Source organism: Candida oxycetoniae (genome assembly GCF_023343755.2).
Source record: "Candida oxycetoniae strain CBS 10844 chromosome Unknown scaffold53, whole genome shotgun sequence".
In the NCBI taxonomy this organism is placed as follows: domain Eukaryota; kingdom Fungi; phylum Ascomycota; class Pichiomycetes; order Serinales; family Debaryomycetaceae; genus Lodderomyces; species Lodderomyces oxycetoniae.
This window is the reverse complement of record NW_026055428.1, coordinates 1-20,859: the sequence shown is the minus strand read 5'-3', so window position 1 is coordinate 20,859 and position 20,859 is coordinate 1. Positions and strand designations below refer to the sequence as shown.

The following is a 20,859-nucleotide window of genomic DNA, read 5'->3' as shown; positions in this document are numbered from 1 at the left end:
CTTTATATACATGTAACCCTTGAAAGGGGATTGAAGTATGCTTTATCTCTGTAAGTCTACTATTGCTGTATGGTGTGTTTTTGCTGCAACCAATATACACCATTTGTGACCTTTTGCTGCTTCTTTCACCAAATTATTGTAGATGTTCAAAGCAAAGCTTTTAGGTAAATTATTGGAACTAAACACCACTTTTCTGATCCATTCATCTTGTTGGTGGATTGACGTAATGCTGATCATGTCCAAAACTTCATCACGAAGATCAAAAATCAAAACTGGGCCATTCGCTAAACTTTTTACCGCTTTCGATCCCACAACGCGACCATGACTTTCAGTTTCCCATTTCTCACGCTTGTTCTTTCGACCCCTGGGTGCTTCATTATTAACAACAATAACTTTTTGATTCAAGTCTATCGATCCCATTTCTTCCTCAAAATCATGGGCATCATCTATTTTCGTTTGTGAGTGGGCTGGCAATTCGTCCTCGCTTGTGTTCTTTTTTTCATTCATTTCGTCAGAAAGACTTTTCAATACTTCATCATATGTGTCCCAACTTGTTTCTTTACCAGATATAACGTTTCTGATTCTCAATGGTTTGTAGCTCGATGCCTTTTTTGATCGCTTGTATGCCTGTCCAGACTGCTTCATCAAAAGAAGCCACTTTGATCCAGCGTCAATGGCTTCTTGAATAAGCTCATCCTGTGGCTTGGCTTTAGTGCAAATATCCGCACTAATATTTTTGGACCAAAGCTTTCCAAGCAATTCAAAACCACATTTATTCAAAACCTCTGGATCTGTAGAACCCACAATTACATCACAGCGACTCCCAAAGCTACCAGCGCTACGCTTGAAATTCTTGCGTGAAACTATGGTCTTCATCCATTTGAAAAGAAAGGTTGTGGTTAATGTAAATCCAACACAGTGTGATGGTGGTTTATTAAAGCTCAGTGGTTTCGAAGACTTTATCATTGAGTTAATATCTGAAAAGGAATTTATCAAGGAGTCAAACCGTCCGCCAGTTATTATCCTGTTCAATCGCTTAGATTCTTCAGCTTTGAACATGCCTTGAAACATAATACTATGACAGTAGTACTGATTGTCGTAATTGCTCAAGGGATTAAACACAACATCTGAAACAAACTCAAACTGCTTTAGTATCCCCATAACCTTTGTCAAGTACGCAAAAGCTCTTTCAGCCTTAATCAAATGTGGAGAATCTATCATTAATTTCTGCAACTTATGCCGCGCTTCGTGGATTGAACAGGTAAAGTTGAAATTTTCAAGAAGGTCTTCTACAACAGTGTGGGGGATATTCAACTGTTCCCGAAGGGTTCTTTTCACTTCTGTGCTATTCATATCAACTTCCAACTGCGACAATGTTCCCAAAACTGATACAATGATTTTCTCATCAATTTTTACATTCTCAAATGCAAATGAAATAACTGCATCTAGAATATCATAGTGATTGATTAAAATTATCTTTTTTGTAGGAACATACGAAATGAAACCCAAAATTTCGTCAACAACTTTGAGGCATTCAGCGTCTTTCACAATAACATCTTCACGAGTTTCCGTCGCAATGTTGAAATTCATGGCGCTATATTTTTCTGGCACTCCAACGCCTCGTTGATTTGATCTGTAAACAAATTCATGGCGGTAGAATTTCGAAGCATGCACATCATTTTTACTGATAAACCTGGCAACAGGAATCGTTAGGTCATAAGGCAAAGTAACAACTGATCCGCTTTTATCTAGTACCTCGTATACCTGATCGTTTAGCTGATATGGACTTTTCGGTAGTACCACATTAATGTTCAAATTCTCAACTGCTCCATGTCGATGAAAAATAGTCACCAATTCTTCTAGAAGCTTGCTGAAGAGTAAATAGTCATTTGACGATTGTGTTGTTGCGCTTACTCCATCATTGTCATACAACATGTCTTTGGCATACACGTAGGGTTGTTTAAAGAGCGTCTCACGCACTTGTTGTTGCCAGGGTGACGCTGGATCTACTAATGATTTGAGCGCTTCTTGTGTCACTTGGTCCTGGTATTCTACAGGCAACCAGCCACTTTGTAATAGTTCTGATGCACTGGGCCGAGATTTCGGATCTATACTTAACAACTGCTGCACAATTTTCTTTTCAAGGGAGCTCTTCCAATTCTGGGGAAACACTTGGTTTCTTATTTTGTTCAAAGTCGTGACTCTCTCCATACTAGTAGCTAAGGGATAGCACATTTCAAAAAAAATGACTCCCAAAGAAAACATATCAACCTTTTCGTCGTAGTTTCCAGAAGCCACCTCGGGAGCAGTGTATAATACTGTCCCTACAATGGTGGACAAGTCTCCGCCTTTCATTCCATTTTGACCCTCCTTGTCGACACGGGCGAGTTGCTGTTGCTGTTGCTGCTGCTGCTGCTGCTGCTGCTGCTGCTGTTGTTGTTGTTGTTGTTGTTGTTGTTGTTGTTGCTGGTTTCGTGTTTCTGGTGCTAGCAACAACTGTGACTTCCTTGCCAAGCCAAAGTCACCAACTTTGATGTTATTTGACCTATCAATAAAAATGTTCATTGGCTTCAAATCTCGATGTATAAAGCCCTCTTTGTGGATATAAGATACCGCTTCCAACAATTGACGGAATAGTCTCCAGTATTCAGTCACATGCCCTGGCAAACCTTGTCCAATTAAATCAAGTAATGTGTTGTTTTCACAAAACTCCATTTGTATGTACAATATTGACATCCTATTGTTTACTTCACTCTGCAGAGGGTAATTCCTTTTCAGAAGGTCGCGCTTCTTCTCCTTCCCATCTGAACTCCACTCTTCAAAATCCTGATTTTGACTTGCTTCATCTTGTGTTGAGTGCGCAAATTCAAATGCATCTTCTTCTTCATCTGATAAATCTCCATGCCTAAAAGAGTTATCTGAAAATTCAATTCCGGGGTCGAACGAACGAGACATAAAATCAATTTGAAATGAGCTATTCCGTGTTGCATTAGAAAACGATGGCTGGGTGCTATGGTCTTTACCCAAATAATCCAGCGGTTCGACATAGTTCCTTTTTTTGTTCATGACGGTCACTAACGACGATGACGACTCAGACTCGTTGAAGGTTGAAAAATCTTCTTCTATCTCTTCTACCCAAGTTCCATAGTAGCGGACAATATATTGATGATTTAATCGGGCTAAAGATAATACTTCATTTAAAATTGAATCTAACTTGTTGGCCCGGTGTTTGATTTTTTTTATCGCATAATAAGTACCTTCCATTTTATTCCGAGCTTTCACCACTTCGCCAAAACCTCCTTTACCCAATCTGCCAACTTCCTCAAAATCTCTTTCATATCTACTATTTGTGTGTTGTAGTTGTTGTTGCTGCTGTTGCTGTTGCTGTTGCTGCAGCTGTTGTTTTGATTCAAGGGGTGTTGGGAAAAATGAGCTATTCTCTTTTAAATGTTGCCGTTCTGAGTTAGTAGTGGACATATTTCTTTCACTCAAAATACCCACACTGCTTCTCATTTCAATTTGATATCTAGTTAATGCAGGTCCATCACGTAAAAATCTAAGTGCATTCAACTCAATTGGCGTCGGTCGTTTTGAGGGTTTAGGCTGTAACATCTTGGACAATAAATCCCCAACCAATTCCGAATACTGGCTTTTGTAATTTGCCAAGAGCTCTTTGTCATTAATTTTCCGTGCAAATTCTTGTGGAGTACATTCCAATTCTTCAAATATATCACAACCAAGCATAACTTTTGAAAACAAAATTCCTAGGTCCCATATATCAGATTTGTTATTACTGTAAACACCAGCGAGTGTTTCTACTTCCGGGGCTAACCAAATTTTATGGGTCACACAATTGCTTACATGATTCGGGTGCATTTGTCGCATCCGATGTAATCTATGCCCGTAAGAAGGATGAGCTAACTTTACCACTCCTCCGTAGTTTTCTTTAGATACCCCTTCATTGGTTATCTCATCATCTAAACAATTTTCTTCAAATATGCATACAGTTTCCGGTCCAATCAGTTTATGAATGAATCCCAAGCTGTGTAAGTGTTCCAATACAGGTAAAATTTGTATCAACCAGTTTCGTGCAAGAGCCCAGTCTACGTGACCTTTTGATGGGAGGGTTTCCAGTAAAGTTCTCGCTACAAATGAGTATTCATTCAATAGCCGAACCTTCCACCCATTCTCCTTTTTATCAATTTGGAAACCAACCAATTTCAAAATGCGCGGATCTACAATCGCTATACAGCTTTGTAGATCCTTCTCCAATTCTTGTATTTCTCGCTTTCCCTTCTCCGTTTGCCAGTAGTTATGTGTCAAACTTATTTCTGTCAAAAGATAAGACAATTCTATTCCCAATTGATCGGATTTTTGCAGAATCTCTGCATGCACAAAAGGTTTTACTATAAACTGGTCACCTAGCGAGCTTAGCAACCCTTGTTTATTATACTTAATGAACCCCAGAACCGCTCTAAACTTGAAATGTGGTCCATTCTGTAGCAATCTGTCTTCCAAGTCCTTTTCAAATAAGAAAAAGTTTTTTGTCTCCCTTACTGGTGGAGGAGGTAATGGAGCCACAGATAACCGTCCTTCATCCTCAAGCTCACCATCATCCTCAACAAATTCACTTTTAAATTTTTGGATCTGCTCATTGAGCTCTTTATTACGCTCGAGTGCGGCTTTTTCCTCTTCTTTCATAAACTCTTCTTCTTGTTTCTGCAATGCCTCTCTTTCCAACTTCAAACGCTCTTCCCTCTCTTCTTCCAACGATAGCACCTTGTTTGTTTTTGATTGAATTTCATCGAGCAAATACTTGAGTTCAGATATAATTGTAAAGCAGACTTCCTCCTTTGCATACTCTTTTATCAACTCGTCTATTTTCACCCTCAATTGAGTTATATTGCCTTTCAATAGGTTACGAGGCTCTAAAACCTTGACCTTTGGCGCAGACAATGGATAAGTCGGCGTAAACTCTATATCCAAAACAAACGACACCCTTGGATGCCCTTCTTGGGCCTCAGACGATAATTCAATCTGGAAATGTGGATTTGCCTTTTGACCCCAAACCAACTCCTTTGATGTAATATCCTTGAAAATGTCCCCATAAATTGAAGCTATACTATTAAATTCATCTTCCTGTCTACTCTTCAAATCCAAGCTTATCGAGTTTTCGGGCATTGATGTTCAATTTGTACACTCAATGCCAAATTGGTTTATCTCTTTATCTCTCTTTCTCTCTCTCTCTCTCTCTCTCGTTATGTTACTTTACCTCGAATACTTTAAAGTGAGAATATATCTTTTCGCAGCTAAAGAAAGTCTCTTTAATAGAAATTTCAACAATAAGGATTCAAGATCTTGAAGGGAAGGGTTGTAGATAAGTATGCCCTTGGTGGATAAGGTAGAGGATGGAGAAGATACTATTAAGGTACTTTTGACCACTGATAACCATGTTGGCTGTTTTGAGAACGATCCAATACGAGGGGATGATGGGTGGAAGACTTTTGACGAAATAACTCAGATTGCCCGCGATTTAGATGTCGATATGATGATACAAGGGGGGGACTTGTTCCATATAAACAAGCCTTCCAAGAAGTCTATTTATCATGTAATGAAATCTTTGAGGGCTAATTGTATGGGGGACAAACCTTGCGAATTAGAGTTGTTGAATGAGCCAGCAGATTGTATGTCAAATGGGTTTGATGAGGTAAACTACGAGGACCCCAATCTTAACATATCGATCCCGGTGTTTGCAATAAGCGGTAACCACGATGATGCTACAGGCGAGGGCCTATTGCTGGCACTTGACGTTTTGGCCGTTTGCGGCCTCTTGAACTACTTTGGCAAAGTCACAGATACTGAATCAATCACCGTGAAGCCGATTCTTTTACAAAAAGGTACTACAAAATTGGCTCTATACGGTATGTCCAATGTAAGAGATGAAAGATTACACAGGCTGTTTCGAGATGGAGGTGTAAAATTCGAAAGGCTGCGAACCCACACAAATGATTGGTTCAATCTTTTCGTGATTCATCAGAACCACGCCTTGCATACGTACAAGTCCAGCATTCCAGAAAACTTTTTGCCTTCATTCTTGGACTTTGTCCTTTGGGGCCATGAACATGAATGTATACCACACCCTGTCCACAATCCAGAAACAGAATTTGACGTCCTACAAGCTGGCTCTTCAATAGCCACCTCTTTGTCCGAAGGAGAAGTTCCTGACAAAAAGGTTTTCATTATTCGCATAAAGGGCAAAGATTACTCTTTGGAAGCAATTGATTTAAAAACCGTACGCCCATTCATCTTGAGGGATATAGTATTGCTGAAGACTGACTTGATTCCTGGTAAGGCTTCCAAATCCGACGTTATTGCATTTTTGGTACGAGAAGTGGAGTCTGTTATTGAAAGAGCTAGTAATAACCATAATCATGTATCCACAACAACGAGAACGAGAAATTCAATAAATTCACAAAATGGTCAGCCTCCAATGTTGCCATTAGTAAGACTACGGGTGGAATATAGTGGAGGCTACGAGATTGAAAATGTGCGGCGATTTTCTAATCAGTTTGTTGGAAGAATTGCAAATGTGAATGACGTTGTTCAGTTTTACAAAAAGAAAACACCTCAGCAGACGGATGTATTGATGAAAAGGACTAAATTTGATGCTGATTTGGTTGAGGAAAACTTGAATGCAAAAAAGACCACTGAGCTAGCACTACAGGATATTGTGAGCAACTTTTTGAAACAAACCCAGTTAGCTTTGATTCCAGAGGCAGGCTTGAACGAAGCTGTAAAGAAGTTTGTGGAAAATGATGATAAGAGCAGCTTGAGTCATTATATAAATAACGAAATTAAAAAAGAAACAAAGATTCTTTTGAACGTGGATATTGACGATACCGAATTCCACGGTGACGAAAAACAATCAAAAAATATGTTGAAACAAATTTTGATGCAGATTAAAAGCGGTGATAGTGGTGATAGTGGTGGTGGTGGTGGTGGTGATGGTGGTGGTGATGGTGATGGTGATTATGATTCGGATCTGGTGTCGCTAAGCAAGACAAGGAGCAACAATAAAAAGAAAAGAAACAACAATAATAGACTGAAAGCTGGGAAAAGTAAAGAAATTATTAGCTCTGAGGATTCTGAAGTGGAAGTATTGGAGGTTGCCAAACCATCGTCGCGGAATGTATCTCGAAATAAAGCCACTCAACTTGACACTTATCCCGACGACGACATGCAAATTCTTAGTAGTAATGATGATGATGAGTATTATCCACAGCCAGCACCAAGAAAGAGGACTACAGCAGGAACCCGCAGGCGAGGCAGATAAAAATAAAACTAAAAGGAGCAAATTGGATACACAATGGCAGCTAGTGCGCTCCACTTGATAGTGTCATCAGTTCTCTTTATATGATCATCTATGAAAAATAATAAAATTAAACGGTTGTAGCTTCGTTGACCAATTTATCCAAGCTAAACTTTTCACTTCCCTCACTAAACTCTTTGACCAATTGGAGTCTTTGCGGGAATTTCCCATTATAAAATCGTTGCAAGTTCAAAACCAACAATTGAGCTTCTTCAGTTGACAAACCGCCATCTTTCTCATTCCATCCTTGCATCAAAACTATATCTTTGTCCTTACTTAAATCCTGGTGGAATGTTAAGACCACATGAGGTTTGGCAAACTCGCCATGGAGCTTGTATTCTGCTAATGAAGTGAATAAACAGTGTATTGTTTCCTCAGCGACAAAAGACCATTGAACAAACTCCAATTGATATCCCTCTTTCTTAGTTGTATCGTCTTTCTTTGGCAATGGCAAAATAAAGTATGGATATCTAGCAGCATTTTCTGAGATTCCGTCAAATTGCTTATTGTTGATAACAGCGTGAAGTGATTGTGGATCTTTTTGAAATCTTGTTTTCCATAAAAACTCAATTTCATCACGAGAAAGTTTCTTGATCTTTTCCACATCTACATAGTCGTCCAATGTTTTGTAAGGTGTTTGCTTTTTTTCAGCACTTTTATCCCTTGGTGATCGAACATTGATAACAGTAGAATCTTTCTTCTTATTGTCCTTCTGTTGCAGCAGTTCCCAGTTTGTGATTTCCTTTGCAAAGTCAACAGTACCTAGCTCCGATTTGATCTTTTCAATTTGATCCTTGTACTTATCCTTGAGCGCAGCCACATTGTCAAGCCCCAATTCTCTAGCCTTTTGTTCCAACTGAGCCTTGTATCTGTTTAACACATCATCACTGAAACCGTTTTCCTTTTTTGATTTACCATCATCAACAAGTTTTTTTTTTGTATCTTTGACTACAGAGTTGAATCTTATAGCATGAAATTGAGCAACACAACGATTTATTCCAACACATCTCTGCAACCTTGGCAACATGTTGACTGGATCGACCCTGTTGGCTTAAACTTTTGCACCTTGGAATAAGAAATCTTTTGCTACTTAAGTCAAAGAAATCTTTTCGCTACTCAAGTCAAAGAAACCTACATTCCCCATCGCTTTTCATGCGCGCACAGTTTTTTTTTTTCTCCTGTCCTTATTTGCTGGTAATAGAGTTGTTGATGCTCCTTCTTTATGGTTGTTGATAATAATATCAATAAACATAAATTTATACACACAAGAGGTAAACAATGCTTAATTACAAGCTGACGTTTAGAGATGACATTTCGAAAAAGTCTCTACATGGCCATATATATTACCTTGATATATCTGTCCAAACTAATCAAGAATACATCAACAAGTATTCAACAAGGTCAGGGTCGTCATATAACGTTGTTCTGTAATTAATGATTAGTCTATACACGGGTTTGATTCCTTAATCGCAGCAGCGTTGCAAAACTTGCAAACGGTTTTTTTTTTTTTATTTTTTTAATTTTTTTAATTTTTATTTCTTTTTTTTTCGCAATCAAAGTAAAAGGAGCAGGACTGGAAGAGCAAAGCGAGTCTAGTCAAAGAGACCAAAGAGTAGTTGAAGGGACCAGAGAGTAGAGTCTCTATTCATCTCTATTCATATCTATTCATCTCTGTTCATCTTTATTCATCTCTATTCACCTCCATTCATCTCTATTCACCTCCATTCATCTCTATTCATCTTTATTCCTTTTTGTCCTTGATAATCTTTGGCTTTGAAGATTCAAGGTCTACAATCTTTTCTTGTTTTGGTCTATGCTCATCAGCGGTTGAACCTGTGCTATGCTCTAAATTTTGAGGAATTTCATCAATCTCCAACACATTTGATTTAAACGATTGTCCCTCACTTTCCAAATAATCTTTTAAATTGAACTTGTCATCTCTAATAAATCCGAGATTATCAGCAATTAAATGCCTATTGTGGCACGAGGGACACTCAATTAATACCGTACCATGCTCGTATGCTTGCTTAGACATGGAGTGTTTAGACCTGTCATTACAAACATTACATGTGAATTCAATTAACAATTTCTCCGAGTCATTTGGTTTTGAAGAATTGCTCTGAAATCTCATCGCATTTAGATTACTTGTCAAACCACTTCTCAAAGACACACCATCTCTCAAACTCGTATAATTTGCACGAGAAATTAAACCGGAAACGAGTCTTGGCAAATAAGCAAAAAAGAGTGGGGACTTACTACTAGCTCTAATTGAACGGGAAAGCATTGCTAAACCAAAAGGATGCAATCAAACCCGTGTGTATAAAAAGAAATGATGGGGGAAAGAAAAAGAACCATTTCCGTTTTTTTTTTATTGTATACAATTTTTTTTTTTAATTTATTTTTCATCTCTGACAATGGAAATTATTCAAGTTTTGGGCATATCTCTATGTATCACTCAAGGGTTCCAAAACCGATACGACGGTTGCTAGAACTTTTCAAAGTCTTGTCTAATCAGCGACATTCTTCTTATGATAGCCGTATAAAGGCCCATTTTGAAAAAACTTCTTATTTTGGTCTTCGGCACAAAATATGGACTATACTTACATTAAACATGAAAAGAGGTCCAAGTAGACGATCTGATAGAGGTAAAGAGAATTATTTGTTCAAGGACCCTATTAGGTTTGGACCGCTAGAACTATCGAGCACCAAATCCTTGTTTAAAAACCCCAAAGCCATATCTGGTCATGAGGGCTTGTTACCGAGTTGTCCCAAGAACAATACGATGGATAGTATTTTTTATAGAAATATCAAGTCCACTGTGGAGTCGTACTTTAATCCGCGAGCTGCACTTGCACTACATCAGGTTGAAAGGCAAACTTTTAAATTTTACTTGCAAAGGCTACATGGCAGAGCTCCAATCATGCTTTTTTTAACGCAAAAGAATCGATTGTTTTCGCCCGAAAGTTTGGACCACTGGAACCAGGCGGTGATTGATATGGAGTCAAGAGTTAAAGAGATTAACCTGAAACTAGCATCTGATAAAGAGGCAGTTCAACTAGCATCTGATAAAGAGGCAGTTCAACTAGCATCTGATAAAAAGGCAGTTCAACTAGCATCTGATAAAAAGGCAGTTCAACTAGCATCTCATAAAAAGGCTGTTGAATTTTACAAAGTTACTCGTACAGACTTGCTTTTCTTGGCAATAAAGGGCTACAATCAGCTTACATACCAAAATCTGCCGACTTCAAAAAGTTTCAACAATATATTAGAGAATGCTAGATGGTCTGCTATAAATGCCGTTGATGACAAGCTTGTAAAACATCTTTGGAACAATATACCCATTCGCATTGTGAATAACCAAAATGCCCAGGAGATTCCGCACAGTGATGAAACTATTTGCAAAACTGTTGATGCTACTATAAAAGCCATAAAAAAATCTGATTTGAGTCTGAATCCACGCGATAACGATGATTTACTCAAGAGTTTCAATTACGATCTCGAATATACAAGTTTGTACCTCTTGAATGTTTTAGACATGAATATGGACCTTGCTGATCTCAGTGCTTGTTTGCGCCAGGGCTCATCGTTTGAGGCAGTTGGTGCTAGATTTTCATTGACAAACAAGTCATTGCGAAACTCTTTACAAAGTGTAATAAATTCAACCAACTCAAACAATGCTGCTACAACTTACGAAGATATTTTAGAATTAGCAAAAGTTGACAAGAACAATGAGAATAAAATTGGTAAGATTTTGGAAGAATTGGTTGCGAGGGGAGTAACTACGGCAGGTTTTAGTCCACTACGAGATGCTCTTTATCTAACGAAAGAATAAATACGCACATACACCAAATATATATACATCAAATACATATACACACAGAAACACGGACACAGACACACACACACACTCTCTCTCTCTTTCTCTTCTCCATCTCTCTCTTTCCCTTCTCTATCTCTCTCTTTCTCTTTCAATTAGTGACGTTTTGGTCAAAGCCGCATCTGATAAGCTACGAGAAAAAGAAAAAAAGGTGGATAGATTAGTAGATTGAGATATATACGTTACTAAGAGCTACTTGTTCAAAGGTAAGTAAGACTTTGTGATTATACTAACTCATGCACGGACGTTTAGAAGGAAAGTCAACAATGATAACTCAATCTAGGCTAGTATACTTGGTACGACCGGTGTTGATAATACTGCTTGTAGCAGTTACTTACTTATTATTGTTCAAATCAAGAGTGCCCACTAGCGATAAGCTGTCAAATCCTGTTGACAATATTAAATTTCATGTACAGCAAGCAAAGCCCCTCAAGGATTTGGTCTCTTTGGAAAAGCATTCAAGTGCAAAAAACGGGAAGCTGCTGCTGCTTCTGCTGCTTCTGCTGCTGCTGCTGTTAGATGGTGATGATGTTGATAGTAAGTTTCTCAAACTTATGAACTTGAATACCAAATCGTGTCCAAACTACGTCACTTACTCACAATCAAGGCATCCGCCGTTTTCAAGTGGTCCTCGTAAGTTTCCATACATGAGACCAGCTCCCAAATGTCGAACATTTGTGTCCCTGGCGGTGGAAAATATAATCACCGATTTGAAGATGAAAATTGAAGATGCCGATTTGGCAAGGCTCATGGAGAATTGTTTACCCAATACCTTGGACACAACGATACTTTGGCATACTACTGAGCCAATGGGACAAAGCAACAACAACAACAACAACAATCCTGATTCAGATAAGGACACTTTACCTCAGACCTTTGTAGTTACAGGTGACATACATGCTGAATGGCTCAGAGACGCGGCAAGACAGTTGTCAGTTTACCAACCATTTATCAAATACGATGCATCCTTGCGTCAATTAATTTTAGGGGCCATAAACACTCAAGCTTTTTACGTTAACAACTCGCCATATTGTAACGCATTTCATCCGCCACCAGGGTCGAATGTGAAACGTGGTATGACGGCATTTGACAATGTGCTACCTCGGCCAGACTGGAGACAGGTATTTGAGTGCAAGTATGAAATTGATTCTTTAGCTTCTTTTCTCACACTAACAAATGAATACTATGAAAATTCTGATGGAGATACATCATTTATAAATGAGCAATGGCTACAAGCGTACGAGAAACTTTTGATAGTTTTGGAAAGAGAAAGCAACCCCACTTTTGATGAAGAAACTGGTCGAGCATTACCATTTTACTACTCTTTCCAAAGAAACACAAATATTGGTTCTGAAACCTTGCTGTTGGGTGGAGCAGGAAACCCAGTGAATTATGGTACTGGTCTAATTCGCAGTGCATTTAGACCGAGTGATGACGCAACTATTTTCCAATTCTTTATACCGGGGAATATGCACATGTTGGCCGAATTAGAAAGAACCCTAGCCAATATTTTAGAGGAAAAAGAGTCTTTTAAAGAGAGGACAGGTGCTGTTCTTCAAAACATGAAGCAAAAAACAATCCATTTCATTGAAGCAATAAAAAAGGGGATTGAAAACTTTGGGATTGTTAATCATCCAATTTATGGAAAAGTGTATGCGTACGAAGTTGACGGGTATGCAAGTGCAACGTTTATGGATGACGCAAATATACCTTCATTATTATCAATTCCAGAATTGGGGTATAAACCAGTTGATGATGAAGTGTATCAAAACACAAGAAAGATGATTTTTGAAAAAAGGGCCAACCCGTATTATTTGAAAGGTAAGTACTTTGAAGGAATTGGCGGTCCTCACATTGGCATCAGAAGTGCATGGCCAATGTCTCTTCTTGTTAAGATTAGAACCACTGATGATGACGAGGAGATTCTAGCCAGCCTCAAGATGGTGATGGATAATACGGCAAACTTGGGGCTCATGCATGAGAGTGTCGATGTTGACTCAATGGATGGAACTGACTATACACGGCCATGGTTTGCTTGGTGTAATTCAGAATTTGGTAAGACTATATTACATTTGGCTCAAAAGAAGCCACACTTGATATTCAAGGAAGAATGGAAACACACGCCATTTAGTATTAAGGATGCTTTGAGTAAAGAGTCTTTGTAAAAAAAAAGGGGGGATTCGTGACACTATCGAGCAGATTGACTAGTGACACTATCGAGCAGATTGGCTAGTGACACTATCGAGCAGATTGACAAGTGACACTATCTCGCTCTGCTCGATAGTGGAGCAGATTAACTAGTGACACTATCTCGCTCTGCTCGATAGTGGGCCAAAGGCAGTGGAAGTGGAAAGAAGGGGGAGGGCGCTGGCACTGCCTTTTTTTTATCTTTTTCCAAGAGGAAAAGGGCTTCAAGTCTCAGTATACATTACATATATACATATATAAGTGTTGAATATATGAACAAAGAGCAAAAGACCAGCAACACTGGCTGAAATATATGTCAAAATAATGGCTGCGAATGAAAAGCAAAAAAAAAAGCCTACTTTGGAGAAATGGAAGAGAAGAGAAGGAAGAAGTAGTGAAAAAAAAAAGATTAGTAAAGTTCTTTTCTTTCTATTTGGGGGTCATCTTCAAAGGGAAAGAGCAAGTTTTATTAAGACGTTTCAATATGTCTTGTGAGGATTCTACGGCGGAAAAGGGAGGCAATAGCCCTGTTGTGCTATGTATTGGTATGGCGGGATCTGGGAAAACTACGTTTATGCAAAGGTTGAACTCTCATCTACATAGCAAGAAGAAGGCACCGTATGTAATTAATCTTGATCCTGCCGTGATCAAAATACCCTTTGGAGCTAATATTGATATTAGGGATTCTATCAAGTATAAGAAAGTAATGGAGGAGTACAATTTGGGTCCCAATGGTGCAATTGTAACCTCATTAAATTTATTTTCCACCAAGATTGACCAAGTGATCAAGTTGGTTGAAAAGAAACAAGGGAAAATATCTAATGTGATTATAGACACTCCAGGCCAAATCGAATGCTTCATTTGGAGTGCGAGTGGTCTGATTATTACCGAAGCTTTTGCATCCACATTCCCAACTGTAATTGCATATATTGTTGATACGCCAAGAAACACAAACCCCACCACCTTTATGTCTAATATGTTGTATGCATGCTCGATATTGTACAAGACCAAATTACCCATGATTGTTGTCTTCAATAAGACGGATGTGCAAAGTTGTGACTTTGCCAAAGAGTGGATGACCGACTTTGAAAGCTTTCAAACGGCGGTCCAGAAAGATCAGGATGAAAATGGGGAGCAGGGTAGCGGTTATATGAGTAGTTTAATATATTCCATGTCTTTGATGTTGGAAGAGTTTTATCACACATTAGATGTTGTTGGCGTGAGTTCGTATACAGGACAAGGATTTGACGAATTTTTGGAGGCAGTGGACAATAAAGTAGATGAATATAATGAATATTATAAGGCGGAGCAGGAGAGGCTTTTGAAGAAGAAAGAAGAAGATAAGAAAAAGAAACAGGCCAAATCTTTAAGTAAATTAATGAAAGATTTGCATATGGAGGAGAAAAAGAAAGACCCAAAGGGTCAAGATAGTGAGGTACTTTCAGACTATGACGATGAAGAAGATGATGAAGAAGATGAAGATGGAGATGATCAGTTACAGGGTCAAGTGTACCCTGATGAAGAAGAAGAAGCACTAGGTGGTCCGCAAAGAGAATACACTTTTGCTGAAGATCGTCAATCTGAATTGGATGATGTTTCAGACGCGGATATTAAAGCTCGGTATAGGGATGCATTTGAGGCTAGAGGGAAAACCGCATCTTCAAAGACTGCAGAGAACATTGCAAATTATATAAGGAGGTCGCAGTAGAATTGAATCATTTATTCCACCCCTGTTTTCTATGTCATTCCACCTCTATTTTCTATTTGATTCCACCCCTATTTTCTATTTCATTCACGCATTTGCTTTTACAAATCTATTAAATATGTCGTCAAATACTGACTCGTGAGTCAAGATTTGAATATTTTCGGCCTCTGCTCTAAACATTTTTTCTGCTTTTGGGCCACCTGGACCACCCAAACTTGGCATCTGCATTTGCTGTTGTGATTGTTGAGCAATTAATTCCTCTGCCTCTTTCTTACCCATGATCAATGAGTATACGGGTCTTAAACCAAAAAGATTAACGAAATACCAGGAAATCGACGACACGTACCTGACATTCAAATTCGGAGTTCTGACTCCGCTTTGTAGCATGCTTTTAAACCCATCAGGAAGTGGGAATGGCAATTTCATAATGACAAATCCAGCAAAAAAATAGTTCACCCATCCCATGATCAAGGTTTGCGGAATGTAATTAAGTAAATTGCCCTTTGCCATTTGCATGAGGGCATCATTTTGAGATGGATCCAAAGGGTTTATTTGTTCATCCTTTTTATCCGGATCGGCAAGAAATTTGTCGGAATTCAACGTTTCAACAAGGTAATCCCTCATTGATTTAAAATCTTCTCGTATCAATACATGCTGGTTTTCTCTAAAACATCGAGCTTTATAAAGAAACTGTCTAGAATAATGGAAAGTTAGCATTATATCCTCATTCGGGAACACGGGTTCTTGTTTCTACTTACGATTCTCTAACCTTCTTGAAGCTTTCCAATTTTGGTACAGGTTGCATCAAAAATGTGACATTGGACCTAAGCAATCCAACTACAACCATTGCAATAGTAATGGGTAACAAGACCCAATACTTTAACTGTGGGTCTAATAGTAAATCAGGTACAGGTACACTCATTACTGAATCCTTGTTACAAAGAAGTATATCTATCAATAATGGGGGTTTTTTTCTCTTCTTCTTCCTGGGAGATTATTTTTCAATCTTGTTGAGAGAGGAGAGATGATATGATAGAGTAAACAAGATGATGAAAACATGGCAATTTACTTTGTTGTATTTGTGAATAATTATATTATTACAGCTCTATGAATATACTGCCATCTACAATTCTATGAATATACTGCCATCTACGATTCTATCAATATACTACCATCCACACCCTTTTCTACTCTTTTTCACCCTTTCTACTCTTTTTCACCCTTTCACCCTTTCTACTCTTTTTCACCAGCTCAAGCAACACTCAGTAGCTTGTTACAACACTATCTCGCTCTGCTCGATAGTGTTACCATCCAAAACTCTCAGTGTGAAGATAGATTTCTTCGACATTTGTGTTTTTCAAGTCATTATTGAAAATCAACTCTTGCAATTGGGAAACTGTAGAGCTCACTTGCCTCTTCATGGAGATACTACCAGAAGACACAATCAAATTTCTTCTTGCAAAGCTCGATGTTAGGCTTTTCAAAACCTCCAGAACATTTGGTTTTTCAAATGTGACATTACAAGCTACTATATCACTTGATTTCGACTCGATGGATTTTTCCGAATCGTCATTATCTTCAATCATATTTGTACGGTGACAAACTAAAATCTCCATTTGGAGCTTGGACCCAAGAATTGCTTGACATTGGTTCAACTCCTCGCGTATCCAGTTAGTATCCTCTATTTTCCTCACTATCCAAATGAAATTGATGCATTTCAAGTTTACCAGCTTTCCCAGTTTTTCTTGCTGACTCATGTATATCAAGAATGGAAGTGTCGCTGAAACACCACTTCCTGAAGCAATCAACACAATCTTGTCAAATTTTGTAGGATCTCTAAATGTGCCACCATATGGTCCATCAATGTAGACTTTTTTATTGATTTCAATTTGCCGGTTCAATTCAAGGTATTGCACTTTTGTTAACCCCTTTTGTGGAATAACAATGAACTTCATCAGCAGCCCTCCATCTGAGTCACAAGTTGACGCTATTGAAAATGGATGAGAATCGAGTATTCTCCAACCTTGAAACCTGAGGAAGCAATGCTGTCCCGGTGACCACTTATAATCAGCGACATTTTCAATTTTGATTTGATATACGCCATTTCCTAATTTTTCCAAGTGCGCTTTTCTCGAGCGAAGGAACATTGCATTTGGCTTAAAACATGTCTTTGTTAAGAGCCGGTATATTATTTGAGTTGCCCAGAATGCCAAAGCACCCCACATGTAATTTTGTGCTCCCATATTTTGGTTAATGTGCCAAATAAGCACACCAAAGAAAGCGACTCCCATCATCCAGTGAAGATGGACAAACACCTCATAGAAATGTTTCCTTACCCATGCTTTTGATAAAACACAAAGCAATCCCAAGAGAATTATGCATGGTATACCACTAATATAGTAGATACTTGTTGTGAAATAATGATGCAACAAAGTTGCTCCTCCTTCCTGCAACGATTGGTATAAAAACGGAATCGTGTGGACTATTGCCAAGACAAATGATGCGCACCCGACATATTGGTGGTATAGATTCAATTTTTCGTAGCTTGTTCCTGTTAGCAAGGTGATGGCATTTGATTTGCCTGCTAGCACATAAATAAAGGGAAACAATGCCGTAGACATGACACCAGCTCTAACTGCCAAGGGGGGAGATCCAAACTCGCTACAGGGGCGGTACCAGAAATGGGGGACAAAACAATAGCACAACAAATATAACGATGAAACCGACATGAACAAAGTAGCACCAACGGAATTTGGTAATGAAAGAACTTGAGTAGAAACCCAAGGAGTTTGTTTATAGCCAATATATCTTCCATAGGCCATAGCAACGTCTATAACCGAACATATTGGGTTCGTAGTTGATTTTGGTCCCATGGATTTGTAAGTGAGATCACGTATTCTATAGTACAAATGTTTGAATAAACAGCACAGGATAACAACAATACCAAAATAAACGGTATACTTGGCATACTCTGCTTGAGCTGCCCAAGGAATTTGCATTTGCAGCAATTGGCCATAGTGGATATATAACAGATTCGATACATCTGCTATACAATCGAGGCCCTCATATTGTACATTTCTCTTCATCAGAAAAGCTAGAAACGCAATCAGCTATTATTAACGAGCTATAACCTATTACTTGAAATAGCAAAACTTGAAAAGAAAGGCCTGTTAGTAAGAAGCTATCTATTATATAGCTGTATTACAATGAGCTGTATTACTATGAGCTGTAATACTGTAACACTTTATATAGCTGTATCTATAAGCTGTACCATTTCATAAGTTGGACCACTATAATAAGCCGATTCATTTTTGTCCTATATTTCTTCAATCTAGATTATACCAGTTACTAATCCTCCTTTTATTTAATCCTCCTTTTATTTTCATTTCACCTTGTTTGTCAATAGAAAATTTGCTCATTCAAAGAGTGAGAATCATTGTTTGTATTAGGAAATTACTAAATTGCTCTTATAGTTGGAAACGCAGAAGAAAAAATTAGAAACCGAGAGATGGATCTGTTATGTAAGATTTGATTAGACCCTATCGACCAGGAACAATGAAAAGGAACACTATCGAGCAGAGCGAGATAGTGTTGTAACAAGCTACTGAGTGTTGCTCCAATATCTCGCTCTGCTCTATAGTGGTGCACACTAGCACCGACACGCTAGAGGGGAGATGAGGGGAGGGAAAAAGCTAAAGCCACAAAAGAGAGAAAGAGCTAGAGCAAAAAAGAGAGGGGGGAAGTTACATATGCATATTAATCAAAGGTACATCTCTCTAATAGTTGTCTAGACATCTCAAACCTCTCTATAATACTTGTCTATAATGGTTGTCTCTAATACTTGTCTCTTATAGTTGTCTCTAATACTTGTCTCTTATAGTTGTCTCTAATACTTGTCTCTTATAGTTGTCTCTAATACTTGTCTCTTATAGTTGTCTGTTCGATAGTGTCGTTGGCAGCTACAAAGTATTGCTCCACTATCTTGCACTGCTCGATAGTGTCGCACTGCTCGATAGTCGAGCAATATTTTTCCGTCTATAATAATTTGCTCATTAACAATCATCGCGCCAACTTGAATAAAAATTACATTATGAATCAAATCTATTGGCCAAAGCTAATTGACTAAACTACCCAACTGGTTCTCTAGCTAAAGCTAATTGAATAAACAATCCAACTGGTTCTTTAGCTAAAGCTAATTGACTAAACAATCCAACTGATTCTTTAGTTAAAGCTAGTTGACTAAACTATTCAACTTTGGCCAAGGCTGGTAAATGAGGTTAATTCAACTAGTCCTTTAGCCAAGGCTACTAACCAAGGCTAGCTATCTATTATTTATTATCTATTACTCTATTAAATCTTTCTACTCTGGTTAACAAACAGGGTCGGTTAGGCCCACGCTCCAATTATAAGAACCCAAGACTAAAACCATTATAGCAAAAGCTACCATTATTGAACTAGTTCCATATACATAACCATAAATCGTCTTTAAACCAAATAATTCAGCAACAAAAGTGCTCACTGTAGTCAATGCACCGCAGAATCCGTCGTCTAACCCTGTCAATACATGACATCCCATTATATGTGCCATAATTCTACCTTGCTCGCCTCCGCCTCCGTTTCCCTCTTCCTTATAGTGCAGCTTACCCCTTGCGATTAACGTGAATATCGCTAGTAGCAAAGTCCCTAGTAAGTTAGCCGTAAAAGTGCCCATTGGGAAATTCATTACTCTCGAATTCAACCATTTCGATAAGTAGAATCGTAAAATGGCTCCAAATGGCGCAAAGAGCATGGAAAAGGTCCAATTTCTCCATGAACCTTGCGATTTCACTCCTAATAGCACACATGTTATGATCACGAGACAAATCGCAGCCGCCATCGAGAATTTCTCTAGTGCTTTGTAACTGCCTAAAGTCAACTTTGGTGTAAACTTATCAATCGCCATCAGTAATTGTTTTCCCATATGGAACCCCATTATCGATAATCCAAACTCGGCTAATATCACCGCTAAGAAATTCATGATTCCATACGCGGCATTTGGCGGATGATGGGTGATTCCAATCTCCGTATTGGAAGCTTTATTGAATGCTTCCAATATCACAGATGAAAAGGAAGACACCGTGCCGCAGAATCCCGTGGTGAGACCCGTGTACACGGGGATAGATGCCTTGCTTGTATAAACCTCATTATCTAGTAAAATTATCCACAATTGGTCACTCTCAATAGCTAGCCCCATCACTAAACATGCGGTAAAGTTGGCCCAAATCACCCCAGACAAATAAGATCCGTCATACTGAGTTAATTGCATTAAACCTTTCCGCGTTAAAACACCCCATATAGAACCATGCACTATATTCAAAAGTACAACACTATACTTGTGGTACTGTTTAATTATGATTTTCTGGTTCTTAATAAATTCTTCCCCACTGAAACCTTCTGCAAGACCAGCTCCTATAGTTTCAGCTTGTACACTAGCATGCTCACTCGCAATAGTCCTCCTACGCTGTAGCCGTTCTTCTTCAATACTCAGTCTTGTAGAACTCATAAACTTAACTTAATAGCCCCTAACCTTGCTATAAACCATAAAGAATAGTAATCTAAATAAGAGTTCTTGGAAAATTAAAAACAAAGAAAACCCGAGCCGCACACGGAGAGGCACACAAATACACAAGCCTGCCCCAAACAGAAACCAAAAGAAAACACACTACAAGACACCCCCCCCCC

General features: G+C 38.6%; 9 protein-coding genes across 9 annotated transcripts; 3 read left to right on the top strand and 6 right to left on the bottom strand. All coding sequences in view use genetic code 12, as the record gives it.

The window, feature by feature from the left end:
* Positions 1-42: 42 nt before the first annotated feature.
* On the bottom strand, positions 43-5,181 carry GCN2 (serine/threonine-protein kinase; the record flags this gene model as incomplete). The annotated part of the gene is made up of 1 exon (XM_049323627.1): positions 43-5,181. One exon carries the CDS (start codon positions 5,179-5,181, stop codon positions 43-45), a length of 5,139 nt encoding a protein of 1,712 aa, XP_049180517.1.
* Positions 5,182-5,383: 202 nt separating this feature from the next.
* On the top strand, positions 5,384-7,333 carry MRE11 (MRX complex nuclease subunit; the record flags this gene model as incomplete). The annotated part of the gene is made up of 1 exon (XM_049323626.1): positions 5,384-7,333. The coding sequence occupies one exon, from the start codon at positions 5,384-5,386 to the stop codon at positions 7,331-7,333; it is 1,950 nt and encodes a 649-aa protein (XP_049180516.1).
* Positions 7,334-7,439: 106 nt separating this feature from the next.
* On the bottom strand, positions 7,440-8,396 carry KGF56_002400 (uncharacterized protein; the record flags this gene model as incomplete). The annotated part of the gene is made up of 1 exon (XM_049323625.1): positions 7,440-8,396. One exon carries the CDS (start codon positions 8,394-8,396, stop codon positions 7,440-7,442), a length of 957 nt encoding a protein of 318 aa, XP_049180515.1.
* A 714-nt stretch (positions 8,397-9,110) lies between these two features.
* On the bottom strand, positions 9,111-9,653 carry KGF56_002399 (uncharacterized protein; the record flags this gene model as incomplete). The annotated part of the gene is made up of 1 exon (XM_049323624.1): positions 9,111-9,653. The coding sequence occupies one exon, from the start codon at positions 9,651-9,653 to the stop codon at positions 9,111-9,113; it is 543 nt and encodes a 180-aa protein (XP_049180514.1).
* Positions 9,654-9,980: 327 nt separating this feature from the next.
* Positions 9,981-13,411, top strand: KGF56_002398 (glycoside hydrolase family 125 protein; the record flags this gene model as incomplete). Its single annotated transcript, XM_049323623.1, has 2 exons — positions 9,981-11,163; positions 11,766-13,411. 2 exons carry the CDS (start codon positions 9,981-9,983, stop codon positions 13,409-13,411), a joined length of 2,829 nt encoding a protein of 942 aa, XP_049180513.1.
* Positions 13,412-13,917: 506 nt separating this feature from the next.
* Positions 13,918-15,141, top strand: KGF56_002397 (GTPase; the record flags this gene model as incomplete). The annotated part of the gene is made up of 1 exon (XM_049323622.1): positions 13,918-15,141. The coding sequence occupies one exon, from the start codon at positions 13,918-13,920 to the stop codon at positions 15,139-15,141; it is 1,224 nt and encodes a 407-aa protein (XP_049180512.1).
* Positions 15,142-15,225: 84 nt separating this feature from the next.
* Positions 15,226-15,985, bottom strand: KGF56_002396 (uncharacterized protein; the record flags this gene model as incomplete). The annotated part of the gene is made up of 2 exons (XM_049323621.1): positions 15,226-15,832; positions 15,897-15,985. 2 exons carry the CDS (start codon positions 15,983-15,985, stop codon positions 15,226-15,228), a joined length of 696 nt encoding a protein of 231 aa, XP_049180511.1.
* A 457-nt stretch (positions 15,986-16,442) lies between these two features.
* KGF56_002395 (putative ferric-chelate reductase) lies at positions 16,443-18,137 on the bottom strand (the record flags this gene model as incomplete). Its single annotated transcript, XM_049323620.1, has 1 exon — positions 16,443-18,137. One exon carries the CDS (start codon positions 18,135-18,137, stop codon positions 16,443-16,445), a length of 1,695 nt encoding a protein of 564 aa, XP_049180510.1.
* A 1,128-nt stretch (positions 18,138-19,265) lies between these two features.
* On the bottom strand, positions 19,266-20,859 carry KGF56_002394 (fluoride transporter; the record flags this gene model as incomplete). Its single annotated transcript, XM_049323619.1, has 2 exons — positions 19,266-19,382; positions 19,517-20,606. Coding segments are annotated over 2 exons (1,207 nt in total), but the record flags the coding sequence as incomplete, so codon positions are not given.